Source organism: Protopterus annectens, chromosome 8.part0 (assembly GCF_019279795.1).
Source record: "Protopterus annectens isolate FY-2018-M chromosome 8.part0, PAN1.0, whole genome shotgun sequence".
Taxonomy (NCBI): domain Eukaryota; kingdom Metazoa; phylum Chordata; order Ceratodontiformes; family Protopteridae; genus Protopterus; species Protopterus annectens.
In genome coordinates, this window is record NC_056741.1 from 1,069,504,315 (window position 1) to 1,069,518,768 (window position 14,454).

General features: G+C 39.3%; 1 protein-coding gene across 1 annotated transcript in view; it reads left to right on the forward strand.

The window, feature by feature from the left end:
* Nucleotides 1–14,454, forward strand: part of LOC122808402 (transmembrane protease serine 13-like) — a 373,755-nt gene that overhangs the window by 110,308 nt on the left and 248,993 nt on the right. Inside the window, exon 5 of the mRNA XM_044079367.1 lies at nucleotides 555–720. Within this exon, the coding sequence (XP_043935302.1) occupies nucleotides 555–720 (166 nt within the window). The remainder of the gene's footprint in view (nucleotides 1–554; nucleotides 721–14,454) is intronic.

Below are 14,454 nucleotides of genomic sequence, written 5' to 3' on the forward strand. Positions count from 1 at the left end.
TGAATACAGCAAATCTGAATCCAAGCTATTTTAGTAACAGAAAATGGTGGGAAAACGAGCAAACAAGATAGATTTTTTTTTTTTTTTGAAAACTGCAATAAATACACTTAAAACAGCAATAAATTCACTTTCAACACAGAGCAGGCTAGCACACTTGAGTGTGTAGCCAAAAAACAGTAAATGTAGTTAAAATAAATGCAATAACTTATAAAATGGCTAGATTAAAATGCAGTAAGCAAATTTAAGCAATAATACGTAAACAGAGTAAAGGTAAAATAGAGCAGGAGTTCATGATTCTCATATTCTGAAACAGAAAGGAAAACAAACAAAAAAAAATACAGACAAGAGACAAAAGAAAGCAGACTAATGTTACACTTAGAAAGGCACTACAAAACTGTACTTATATAAGGAGTATGAACTTGTACCTGCATTGCACATCCCTAAAATTTCTTGTTCAGTAGTAATAATGCTAAGATATCTAGAAGAACAATATTGCTCTGAATTAGGCTACAACAGCTGAATGTTTTTTGATCAGCATTATATTCTTTTTGCAGATTGTGGTAAATCCTCAAAGGTCATTAGTCGTATCATTGGAGGTAATGTTTCAGAAGCAGGACGATGGCCGTGGCAGGTGAGCTTGCACTGGGATGGACAGCATGTCTGTGGAGGTTCCATCATTTCAACAGAATGGATCATCACAGCTGCGCACTGCTTTCAACTGTGAGTATAGCATTCTGATAATACACCTCTGCATCTCAAGGGCATGGATGTGAACCAGGAACTACTTCACAATAACAATAAGATATGGGTGTCCCAAGCTGCTGTTTATCTGCAGAACCTAAGCATAATAGATAGGGCTGTGTATATAGAACTAGGCGTAAAACACAGGTTTTCTTTTACAAGCAAAACATGGGTATGACCACTGGTGTTCCATCTATATTACCTGATCATCTCCTAGAGGTATCCAAGCTACTTACAACAAAGAATAGTCAGATGTTTTTAGGATAACGCTATATAGAATATGAGTGTATATAACATTTAGATCTAGACCCAAGCACTTGTATATATTACCAATGTTGCCTGAAATTTAGGTACAGCTGTAGGTTGAGTATGTAACTCCTGAAGAATTATACCACTGCGAAGATCATGGACATTCTTGTTACCTGTGTGTAATACCTGGTGTCCCAGCTCATTATTGTTATATAAACCCCAAATATACTTCTAAACATTCTAGTACAGAAAAATGAGAAATGAGAATCCCTTCTTATTTTCTGTTATATGCAGGATATGGTTATGTCTGTTGAGTATCAGCTATGAAGAGAACATAAGAATAGAAGCTGCTCAGAGTGCATGTTACCCTACACATTTTTATATAAACAGAGCCCTGCGCACTAAGCAGCTTAGATCCTGGGCACACATTTATATTATTTGCTCTGAAGACCATGGGTAGGCTTTCCTTTGATCTAAGTACTGACAATAGAACAGTTATTTGCCCTGCACAAACTCTGCTTGTGCTGGAAGGATATCCTTGTACAGGGTATGAGAATCTCTTCAAGTCATCTGTTATTTATACTTTCGGACTGCCTACAAGTTATCCCTTATGTATAAAATTAGGACAACCCTAAGGTATATTACCAAACTCTAGAATGCAAATAATCTTCAGGAACTTTGCATATAGAGCAGATGCTTAAAATGATGAGCTGGCAGCATACCTCTGAACATGTTTGCTTAATAATTCTGGACAAGGGCAAAAATAATAAGGGAAAAATGGTCAATATCAGGGTCAGTAACTATAATTCACTTAAAAAGTTAACAAAACAACTGGTTTTGCATCAACATGCATTTGCTGAACAATAAGACGTACTGTATGAAACTCTGAAGCCTGGCATTATTGATTAACTGTAATCCTCAGTGAGTTACCATAAAATAAAAATCAGTCTACAGAGCAAAAAATATAAGGTAAAATCAGAGATCTTTTTCTACACAATTCTTGACAGCTGACATAAAAATGACGGGAAAAAAAATGGCGGCGCCCAGGGAGGCTGTGGCTGTGTTAGCTCATGATACAGGAATGCTTAATCTGTCTTATTTTTCTGGCAAAAAAAAAAAAAAACAGGAAAGCATTTTACAGCCATTTAAATGATGTTACAGTAACTTACAGTAGAAAGAAACTTTTGGAAATCAAGTATTCGATTGTGCCATTGTTCTAGATGGATTTCCTGCTTACCACACAGCATTTCGGGCCTACTACACTCACCCAACTGCTGGAACTCAGCATCCTAACCAAGCAAGCTTCAAAGTACCTAAATCAGGAAATGGAAGGTTTTGGTACAATCAGGATGAGTCCCAAAAGGAATAAATGCAACAGAACCAGGAAAAGAGGCTGCAGAGCTGGAATTGCTGGCAGATTGAAAACAAACCTCACAGGCCTGAACTTCCCACAGTTCTGTTAGCAAATGTATGCCCGTTAGACAACATGATGGACTTTCTCAGGCTTGAGCTCAACACCACAAACAAGGTGAGAAATCCCTGTGTTTTAATCTTCAAAGAGACTTGATTAAATAACAGGATTAGTGACAGAGCTGTAAGCCTTGATGGTTTCACTTTGTTCGGAGTTGATAGGAACCTAGATCTGTGTGGAAAAGCTAAGGGAGGTGGAGTGTGCATTTTTGTGAATGACAGCTTGTGCGAAAACTGTAACATTGTGACTAAACATTGCTCTGTAAATGTGGAATTTCTGATACTGAGATGCAGAACGTTTATGTGCCCAGAGAACTAAACGGTGTCTGTGTAGCAGCTGTATATATACCACATCTCTGAAGCACTAAATATACTGCACAATATATGTGAGCTGCACTGCAAGAATTCTGACTATGCATTTATGATAGCTGGTGACTTCAACAAGGCAGATTTCAAGGAGCGGCTACCCAATTACTATCAAATTTTGCACTTTCCAATTAGGGGAGCAAATATTCCAGACAAGACTTACACTAAAATAAAATAGGTATACAGAGTTGTACAGCAAGCAAACCTGGGTGGCTTTGATCACATCTCCATAAAACTAATACCAGCTGACAAGCCTCTCTTGACCAGAGATAAGCCCACTGTGAAACAAATCATGGTCTGGCATGAAGGAGCCATGGAAGCTTTGATACCTCAAAATGGGATGTCTTCAGGGAGGCAGTCATGGAGAATAATCTGGTGAACATAGATGAATATACTGAGACAACTATGGCTTATATAGCCAATACATGGAGGATGTAACAAACATCAAAAATGTTAAAGTAAGAGCCAGCCAAAAACCATGGCAAAAGGCAAACCAGCAAGGTGCATGAACTGCTGAGGGCAAGAAACACTGCTTTCAGGGCAAAGGATAGGAAAGGTCTGAGTGTAGGATTAGCTAATTTAAAAAAGGGTATCAAAGAGGCCAAGAGGAAGTATGGAAAGAGGATACAAGGATGTTTTGAGGAGGCGAAAGACAAGAAACCTGTGACATGGTATTCAACAGCTAACTGACTACAAGACCAAGTCAGTTCAGTGCGATGATAGCACTGAATTTCTGGACAATCTAAACACATTTTATGGCAGGTTTGTAGAGAAAAACAACCTGGAGGCTGTAAAGCTTCTCAAAGACCAAAAGGAGGCAGTACTCAACTTTAATGCTGTGGATGTAAGGAACCATCTGAGGAAAGTGAACCCCAGAAAGGCTGCTGACCCAGATAACATTCTGGGGAAAGTATTGAAAGGTTTTGCAGACCAACTCAGCATAGTCCTGACTGACATCTTCAATACCTCACTTGTCTAGGAAAAAGTACCAGCATGCTTCAAAGTTACCAACATAATCCCTCTGCCCAAAAAAGCAAACCCCACCTGCCTAAATAGCTGGTGGCCCTTACATCAAATGTAATGAAATGCTTTGAAAGACTGGTTAAAAGGCATTTGACTACAGTGCTACCAGAATCCTTTGACCCACCGCAGTTGCCTACTAGGCAACTAGATAAACTGCTGATGCCATTTTGGTGACATTTCACCTCACATTGGCACATCTTGAAGAGAAAAGTAACTATGCCAGGCTGTTGTTCATAGATTTCAGCTCGGCATTCAGTATGGTGATACTAATGCAACGTATAGAAAAGCTTATCAACCTTGACATAAATAAAGGGCTGTGCAACTGGATCCTTGATTTCTTGACTGGAAGACCACAAAAGACCTGTGCTGGTAACAAGACTTCAGGGAGTATTACAATCAACACTAGTGTACCCCAGGGGTGTGTGCTGAGTCCTCTACTGTTCACAATCCTTACCCATGACTGCTCTGCAAAAGCTAGCAACAATCACATCATCATATTCTCAGATGACACCACAGTGGTGGGACTCGTAAGTGGTGATGACAAGAGTGGATATAGGAATTAGGTCAGCTCCCTGATTGAATGGTGCAATAACAACAACTTTTGACCTGAATGTCAATAAACCAAAGGAAATCATTATTGACTTCAGAAAAAAAAAAACTCTGCCATGCACCTGCCCCTCAAAATCAACAGTGAAGAAGTGGAGAGAGTCCCAGCTACAAAGTTCCTGGGGGTACAGATATCAGAGGATTTTTCTTGGAGTATAAACACAGGTCAGTTAATTAAAAAAGCCCACCAGCGACTATACTTCCTAAGAAGGCTTAGAATAGCAAAGCTCTTTATGAATGCTGTAATTACCATCTACAGGGGAGCCATTGAGAGTATTATCACAAGCAACTGCATTGTATGGTTTGGTAACAGCATAAATGCCAAAAGAAAGAAGCTGCAAAGACTAATAAGAACAGCAAAAAAGATTGTAGGCACTAGTCTTCCTACCTTACAGGAGCTCTTTGAATAGAGATGTAAAAAAAGGTCCTGCAAAATACTGATTTGACACTTCTCATCCAACGCCATACATCCCAACCTCTTAGAGCAAGAAATCTGGACAAAGCCATAAATAAAAGTGGGACAAAGGCCCAAAAATAGGGACAATTTTTAAATATTGCTCTTAAAAACTTGATATAATAAAAGGTTTTACATTACCATAAATTTTTCTGAAGGGTATGAAGTCTGAAACTCAAACTTCTGTCATTATTTTCTAACTTCATTCTTTAATGATTTGCGACTAATTTGCAGAAAATCACAATTTTATGAAAAATAGAATAACAATATGAGGCAAAAATCTGGACATTCTGCAAAAATCTGTACAGTTGAGAGGTACCCAGCACATGGTTGGTTCACTAAACTTGTATCTGGTAGAAATTTGCAGATTATCCGCAAGACCTTCAGATTCATTAACAGTTTTTATTCAACTGCAATAAGACTCAATAATACAGATGTAAATCTGGATGTATCATAACTATAATAGACTGTTATGCCCCCATTCTTTTTTTCATACAGTAATTATATTTATTATTGCATAATAAAATTAATATATACTCAATCAAGTACAATTCCAATCACTTCCTTATGTGCAATATCACACAATTTCACCTCTGTGTATAGCGTACTTTTTCTTTTCATGTGTTAATCATCTAGTAGTCAGTGTTGTCTAGTGTATACCTAGGATTTCTTTTTTTTTTTGTTTTTTTTGTATGTTTTTTCCTGTAAAAGAACTGACACTCAAAATTTAGTTTAGGTAGCACTTGTGTTTCCTTAATGACAATAAAATGTCTTTGAATCTTGAAAGTATGGCTGGTAATGAGCTTCATCTTACAATCCAGGGTTTGGTTCCCACTACCTCCACTTGCTTACTACGTGACTCTGAAAAGTCAACTAATCCAACAGCATTCCCAGGCTGTGTCTGAAAAGGTCTGTCTGGATCAGTGCTCACCAAAGTTGTTTACAGTTTTTTCGGGAATTGTGAGAAATGTAAAATGCCACTATGTAGTCTTGCTCCTTCACCATGTCTTTTGCTTCTTGCTGTTGCATGTCTTGCTTTTTGCAGGAAGAGAGGCCATTATCTGAAATGCTTTACAGATTCATCAGTTCCAAGTATATCTTCTGAAAGTCAAGGCACTGAAAGAAAATGGTGCTGTCAGCTTTTTCTGTACATTCAGCTTATGACTAAATGTAACCAGTAAAGCTGTGTCTTTTTCTAGATGCCAATGGCAGTTCTTTTACAAGATACTTTAGTGGAAAAAGAAAGGCAAATACATCAGATTGATTAGTAATGACCTAAAATATTTTAAGATAATCTACACAACGTATATGATCACATGTTTAAACTAGCAAAACAAGTCTCATTGAGTGGGTCTTTTACTTCATTCATCTTGCAATGACCATTAGGCATTTAAAGTTTAAATGCAGAGGCAGAAAGAACCTGCTTTACCAGCATTTCTGGAATTTTTGCATACCTTAAACAAACCTATGAATTTATGTTCTGTATTAATAAAAGTTTATATCAAACTACAACTGAGTTTTTATTCTTCTACGTCTTGCTGTGGTTACCAGATTATTTATTTTTCCCCCTACAATGTTGGTTTTGTTGTTCAAAGACTATCAAGAGAGAGATCTTTGTCAACAGCAAGATATTTATATAGTCACATTCATGCTTACAGCTTTTAGGGTGGATAATTTCCTAATGTAGCAGTACAATGAAAATCTTTTCAGACTAATAATAAAAAAATGAACACTACAACTTAAAAAACAAACAAACCAACATTTAAATCCTCTTAACCTGGACTAAAGGAGAAGTGTCCAGCCAATATGGAACAATAAAAATGTATTTGTTGTTGAGCACTATCATTATAAAAAACCTGAATTTATTCAGAACAATACTTACATTTTTAGCATTTAGATTTATTGTATTTTGATTGGATGAGATTTGTTAGGTGATTGATTTGTGAGAGGTTTTTAAATGGGAGAATGGAGTGTATTCAGTTATTCTGATGAAGTTCAAGAACAAATAAATTTTTATTGTTCCATATTGGTCTGACACATTTCTTTTAGACCTGGTTGTTAACAGAAATTATTCATTCAGACTAACTGTTTGTATGTAAGCACACATGCTTTTCCACCCAAATGTACAGATAGTAAATGGTTGATCTAGTTGAATTAACCAGGATACTTGCTTGCTGACATGTACTGCTTAAGTCTTCTTGGGATTAATGCATTCCTGAAAGTCTACTGCACAAATATCTGTTTTAACTTATGCCTTCCAACAGAGTTCTGGAAGTTTGCACTGGAACTTCCAATAGGTACAGACTAAGTCTTTTTGATAAAATCAGATTATGTCTTATTGTCTAAACTGAAGCAACTGCTTGCTACATTGTAGCAAACAGTTTACTACTGTTTAAAAGTAAAAAAAAAAAAAAAATCTTTTTTAACTAAAACCTGAGCACTGTAGCACTACGTGCATGTAGGATACAAAATATAACAACTGTTTTCCACATTTGTAGCAAGTAGCTTGCTACAGTTTAAAAAGAAATGTTTCTTTAAAAAAAAACTAAAACATGAGTGCTGAAGTGCTTCATGCATGCAGGTATAAACTGTAATAACTGTTTGCTACAGTTTAAAAAAATACTTTTTTAAATAAAATATGCTAAAGCAGGGTTAGGGGCAGGATACAGAAACAGAACCTGAATGGCTGGGCTGGAGGGGGCTGCATGTCATGCATCTGGCCTCCTTGTTGCAGGGTGGGTGTGTAGATCTAACTGTAGTAAGATGAACACATGTGACTTATTACAGTGAAGTAGTTTTGTTTATTTTTTTTTTTTTTGCTCTTTAGTTGAAAAGCAGAGGCTGTGGGTCACTGGTTCATAGCAATAGCACTGGCCCAGAATGCTAATTGAACCAGCTATGCTTCTGTTCATGATTACCCATATCCCTTCACATCTCCCTGACTTGATCATGTGCATTCATTTTATAACCTGTTTTTCTCCTCTGCTGTGAAGTATGCATAGCTCTTTGGTCATATCCTTTTTCCACCATTTTATGTATCATTCTGCATACTTTCCCCAGGCCCTTCTAGCAGTCCAATGTCTCGAACAAGAACTGCATGCAGTGCTCATGGCTGGTCTGGCCAAAGCCCTTAGAATGTAAACATCATCTGTTTGATTCTGAAACCCTGTTCCCTTGTGGTTGCATCCCAGCATTCTGTCTGCTGTGTCTTCTGCCATTTCACTGTACTCCTTGTGGGCCAGTACAGTGGAGATCCATACCCCCAGATCATTTGACTACTCTGTTGCAATAAATTCCACTTCCCTAGCTGATACTTCACACCAAGGTCATCGTGGCCTAAATTCAGTACTTTGCATTTGTTATCAATAAATCTCAACTGTCAACTTTCTGCCCACTTGTTCAGCCTTTCAAAAAGCTTTGCTAGACTCTTCCATTATCCATTGCTGCTGCAACTACCTTTTCTATTCACCACCTGCTTTTGACCCCTCTGTCTGTTATAGACTCAGCTGTATGATAGTGAAAAGGGCAAAACATCTTGTAACACCTTCACTTTGTTATTTGAAATGCAGCTTGAAACAGTGTTTATTGTGGTCAAACATTTTCCTCTTGTTTGTGAGGTGTGTCTTGCTTCCTTTTTGCTGCTTCCAACCTTACATTATCTCCCTTTCCTTCTTTTCTTCAGTTTATCTTCTTCTCCTTTTCCTGTTAGGGGTTGCCACAGTGGAACAAAGGTCCGCAGAACGATTGGCAGTGACATTTTTCAGTGTCGTTGCCAACCCAACACCCAAACTTTAACAGAAGGCACACACTCACACCTATGGCCAATTTAAAGTGTCCAGTCCACCTGCAGCATGTCTTTGGGATGTGGGAGGAAACCGGAGCACCCGGAGGAAACCCACACGACCACAGGGAGGACATGCAGACTCCACACAGAGGGCATCTCAGCTGAGAATTGAACTGGAAAGCCTCTTGCTGTGAGACAACAATGCTAACAGCTGTACCATTTTAGTTTCTAGGTAGCATCTAGTTCAAACTATGCACTACCATAATATCATTGTTTCTGTCATACCCATGTCCATGTAACGATATTATTCTATAATCACATACAGTGCTATAGGACCACAGCAGCACTGCATGGACAGGAACAGCACTTTCTTGATTCATGTTTGTGATCTTATCACATTGATTGTTTGCTTTTAGATCATCTGATGTGATTACCTTCACTTCAGAATTAATTTAGCATCAGAGTAGAATAACATAAAGGTACAGATACTTACATAAAGGTACATGTACTTAATTTTGGATATTAGTCTTGAATGGCCGAGGATGCACTTCATCCATTCAGTGTTGTGTGTTGTTGTACTGTTTTTAACATATATTTTATTAGATTGTTGTGCTTTAGAGTAAGTAATAATTACATGAAAAGAAGCAAGTTATATGCAAAATAAGTTAGCATGATACAGGAAATTGAAAGTGAAACTACTAAACATATTATAGAAACAACAAATAAGTTTGCATCTTATTTAAGGGAGAAGTTATCTGCTTGTGTTCTGAGTCATGGGTGGCTTTTACAGTGCAGAAGCTCATCACTGTCAAATGCTATATATAAAAGTGGGAAACCTTCTCATTTGCTTATTCCATCATTTACCTTATCCTTTTCCAGTAATCCAGCTTATGGGAGACAAGGCTGATTTAGCTGTGCCAAGCACAGAGTGCCCTTCAATTCCTTTGTGTCACTCAACAAGTGCTAGCAGTGTGAAGCAGTGATAGCGGTCACTGCTTTACTCAGCAGGTGCTGTCAGTGACCCCTGTGACCTTAAACATGTAACAGTAACCATGGACATTAACTCATGAACTCCCTGCAGTAACTCCTGCACTTCCAGCACAATCTGAGAATACTTGTAGCCCACTCTCCATTCCATACGCACAACAAAACATCAAACAAATGCTAGGTGATCTGTTGAATTGATCACTTACATAGGTTCATAGGTTCATAGGTTCATAGGTTCATACTAGGCTATCTGCCCTAGGACATTTATAAGCCTAGCCAAAGTGTGTTTGGCTTTCGCCACCCATTTTAAATTAATTTTGCTATGCCCTTTTTTGAGGGTAGTATACTGTGCCTCTGTCTAACAGTGACACAGAAGTGATATCTGGGGTAAACCTACGATCTCCCATCCACTCATCAAGATTCCTCTTGAAGAGAGTCAATGAGGGACTCTGCCTAACCTGGACTGGGATTTTATTCCAGAGTGAAGGGAGCCTCTGGGTTATGAATCTGTCCCTCCAGCATGTCCTATTTATTTCAGTGCTGAGGTTCAAGTCTCTCGGCCGTAGCTTGATGGGATTTGGATTTTCTGAGGTGCAGCATGTCCATTAATTCCGGGTTGGACATGGCTTTATACGTCAGGCACAGATCGCCTCTGAGCAGGCGGTATGCCACTGAGTAGAGCTGGAGTTTCTTTAACCGGGCAGCATATGGCATCTGTTTGAGCCCTTTGATCCTCTTGGTGAGGTACTTTTGGGGTCTTTCCAGTTGCTGCAGGTGTCTGGTAAGTTACATCCCAAAGGGGGCTTGTACTCAATTATGGGCCTGATAATGGATGAGTAAAGAGGCACGATGACCTCCCCTGATCTAGATGTGAATCCCTTCATGATTAGGTGGGCTATATAAAATGTTTTTCTAACCACTTTGGCCACGTGGTTGTCAAATGAGAGACTGCTATCAACTTGGGTCCCCAGGTCCCTAATTACTTATTCTGTACTTAATGGATTACCACCTATGTGGTAATTTGTGGGCACTTTGTTTTTTCCAAAGGGGATGACTATACACTTTTTGGCGTTTAGCTTGAGGCCATGGCTCTGGCACCAGTTGTCTGTTTCTATGAGGCCCTTTTGGAGGATGCTTGTGTCGGCTGGAGAGTCGATTATGGCACCCAGTTTGCAGTCATCTGCGAACTTGGTCAGCCACAGTCCTTTTGTGTTGGCCTGTACCTCCGAGAAATATATACCGAACAAGAGAGGTCCCAGGACTGAGCCTTGTGGGATGCCACTTATAACTGATTTGGAGTCTGACATGGCTCCAGCAATTCTAACCATGTGGGTTCTGTCCTTGAGCCAGTTTGCAACCCATCTAGTGACATAGGGGTTTATATTTAAGCTGGTGAGCTTATCTATAATGCCCGAGTGGGGTATTGTATCGAAGGCTTTTGCGAGGTCCAGGTAGGCTGTGTGGACCACCTTCTCCTCGTCAATGGCCTTGGTGAAAGAAATCAACCAGGTTTAAGAGGCAGGATCTGCCCTTAAAGGGAGAGTGTCAAGATTTTCTGCTACTGTCTTTGTTTTTGTTTGGCTGTCAGGTCATGTGATCCTAATATTTACATTCAGGCAGCTCTGACTGCTTGAACTCAGGTTTCAGTACCCTGGGGGATGGGTAAATCTCACTTCCAGAAAGCCTAACAGTTTCCTGTGTGTGCTGCTTTTATTTACAGCCCATACTGGCAGGGAAACTTCTCTTTGAAATGTAGAGAAGTATTGCTTATAAGGCGTACTGTTGTTTTTTCATTATAATTAAAAGGTTTATACTTTCATTTGGCATGCAGACACTGCTCTATATCTTCTTCATTACTTTCAGCAGCTATGTAAAAATACATGTATTTGCTCATGTCCTTCAGCAGGTTAATCAAATAGATCCTTAATTTTTAAATATAACAACTTATGTGCCACAATTCTCTGATACTGTCTTGCTGCACTATTTTACCAAATTGAACATTTCTTAACTCTTTCTACCTATACCTCACAGTGCTGTTATCACTATACAGACCCTAACTTTGGTTTCTCCTTTGTGCTTCTTCCCTCTCCATGCTCCTCACTTTATTAATAAACACATAACATTTCTACCTCTTACTTTCCCTCTCCTAAAAATGCCCTCCTCTCAACTCTGCACTATAAAATATGTACTAACTACTTTTGAATACACAAAAACTTAAGTGACTATCAAGCAGAATCATACTGATCTGAATCGTATTTTGGTTAAGATCTGTAGTCTCATGTATATGGTCTAATCTCTGTAATTAATATGCTACTAGGTTTCATCTAGTATATGTACAATTTATGTACTAGCCATTATTCTATTTACTTCCTTGTATGTGAAAACAATTAAATTGACTCTGAACCTTTTCTCCCTGGGCATCCCCTGTATATGGGCTTCCACCCAGTCATACTTCCACAGTCAACAAATGCCAAATACATGCATAAACACATACATACATAAGTAACTAGATAAATTACACACTACCCTAGCTGTGTGTGTTTTCTGCTAAAAGTAATAAATACACTGGTTTTCTTTTATAATCTCCAGTCTGGAATGATGTTCACTTACAGATCTAACTGCTCATTGAGGTTCTTTTTACATACATGTCCAGACTAGCACCGTGGTCATACTGCATATGTCAATCTTTTTTGTTGCCGAATCATTCCTGAAGTGACTGCTTAGTTGCATAGTTTTTGCCTATTTGTCCGTACATGTAAAACAGGCCAGTTAATTCCTATGTACATATTATTCATTTTAGAATGATTAGTCTTACTGTTGCAAATGCGTAAGGAAGAGAACAGAACCAGAATGTCACAGACTTTTTAGGCAGCACAGTACAGAATTACAAGGCACACAGATATGTCCCTTTCAGATTATTGCTGTGGTGGGTCCTACTGGTTTTAGTTATTCTCTAAAGGCCCAATTATGGTGATACCAGTCCAGGTTAGGCAGAGTCCCTCATTGACTCTCTTCAATAGGAATCTTGATGAGTGGATGGGAGATCGTAGATTTACTCCGGGTATCACTTCTGTGTCACTGTTAGACAGAGGCACAGTATACTAACCTCGAAAAAGGGCATAGCAAAATTCATTTGAAATGGGTGGCGAAAGCCAAACACACTCTGGCTAGGCTTGTAAATGCCCTAGGGCAGATAGCCTAGTATGAACCTATGAACCTATACCTCTCAACCTAGTAGTTTCAGAAATCTACATAAGCCACTACCCCAAAATAAGGGCAGGTTTTCAATACTGCCCTTATGAATATAAATGGTTGTCCGAAGGAACTGTTCAGAAAATCAAATCTATGTCATTATTTAGCATTTCCAATCATCATGGACTTGCATGTAGATCACATTTATGATGAAGAGCTCAAATACACGAGTCATCACTTTAGAGTTTCTGGAAGACAAGGCCCTTGCCCTGTATTATGTCTCATACAGGCTTTTATAGGGGAGATCTATGCCTGGCCTACAGGGCATTGTCAGACACCACTCTGATGAATCTCCTGCATATCCACAAAATACGCAGCACCAGTATTACACGTTCTAAACACTTAAAGCTTACCTGTGATATAAATAGGACCTGCTGCAGATATAGGTATGTATCACAGAGACTACTCCATCTGTGGATCAGGCTCCCCATCCATGTGAAGCAGAGTTCCTCCCTAAGCCAATTCATGACAAACTTGTACAATTTCTTTATTTCCAGTTAGATTCCCGGTGAAGTCGACTGTGCACAGAGAACTCTTTTTCAGTGGAGGCCCGTGTAGAATAGCTCCATGAAAGACATTACAGTACAGATAGCAGTCGAATAAAAATAGCAGTACATATCAATAATAGAAAGTGTGAGCACTATTGCCCATAGTGTAAAGATATCGTGCAGATACATTTTAACAAATTCACACAGTAAAAGTCAAAAGCTGTTTACAAGATTTACAGAGTTTGAGACAATTGCATGGGAAACCACAAATTCATCCCTGGTTTGGCACTTATGTCTGTAATGGAAACAGGTAACATGTAATGGAAGGTATCACGATTCCCACATCTGGCATCTGATGCAGCTGTACCATAGATTTGCCAAAGGGGACATTTCGTACGGTCACCTACTGGGGGATGCTGGTTATGCACTGGAGCCGTGGCTGATGACACCCATCAGAAATGCACACACACCCATACAAGAACTCCATAATGAGGCACACACACTGACCATAATTATAATAGACCGTGTGTTTGCAATGCAAACCTGTATACATCCGGTGGAGCCTTGTAGTAATCACCAGCTACATGTACTCAAATTGTCATCTTATGTGCCATGCTACACAGTATGATCCTGTGGAAACAGCTTCAGCAGGAACAGCATGGGGCAGGGTCACACAGCCCCCCACCATTGCCAAGGCCTGCACAGCCACTGAGTGACTTGGAGGAGGAACAACATGAGCCTGCCCCAATAGGAATAACGAGGTGTGCTCAGTATGCCCTGGTATTTGGCAAAGAGGCAACGCATAGCACATACACTGACACAGGAGGCACCCAGGGAATGACACCTTTCTCTGAAGCACAGATGCATTAAAAGTGATGCCAAACATGACACTACTTGTGCCCAACCACGTTTAGTGAGTGTACTATGTGCATCCGACATAGGCAGCCCTCCAGCACCATCCTCAATACTGGCACACCCACAAGGTAAGTCACTCACCTTACCAATTGCCAAATGGAGTAGTATGTGTTGTTACC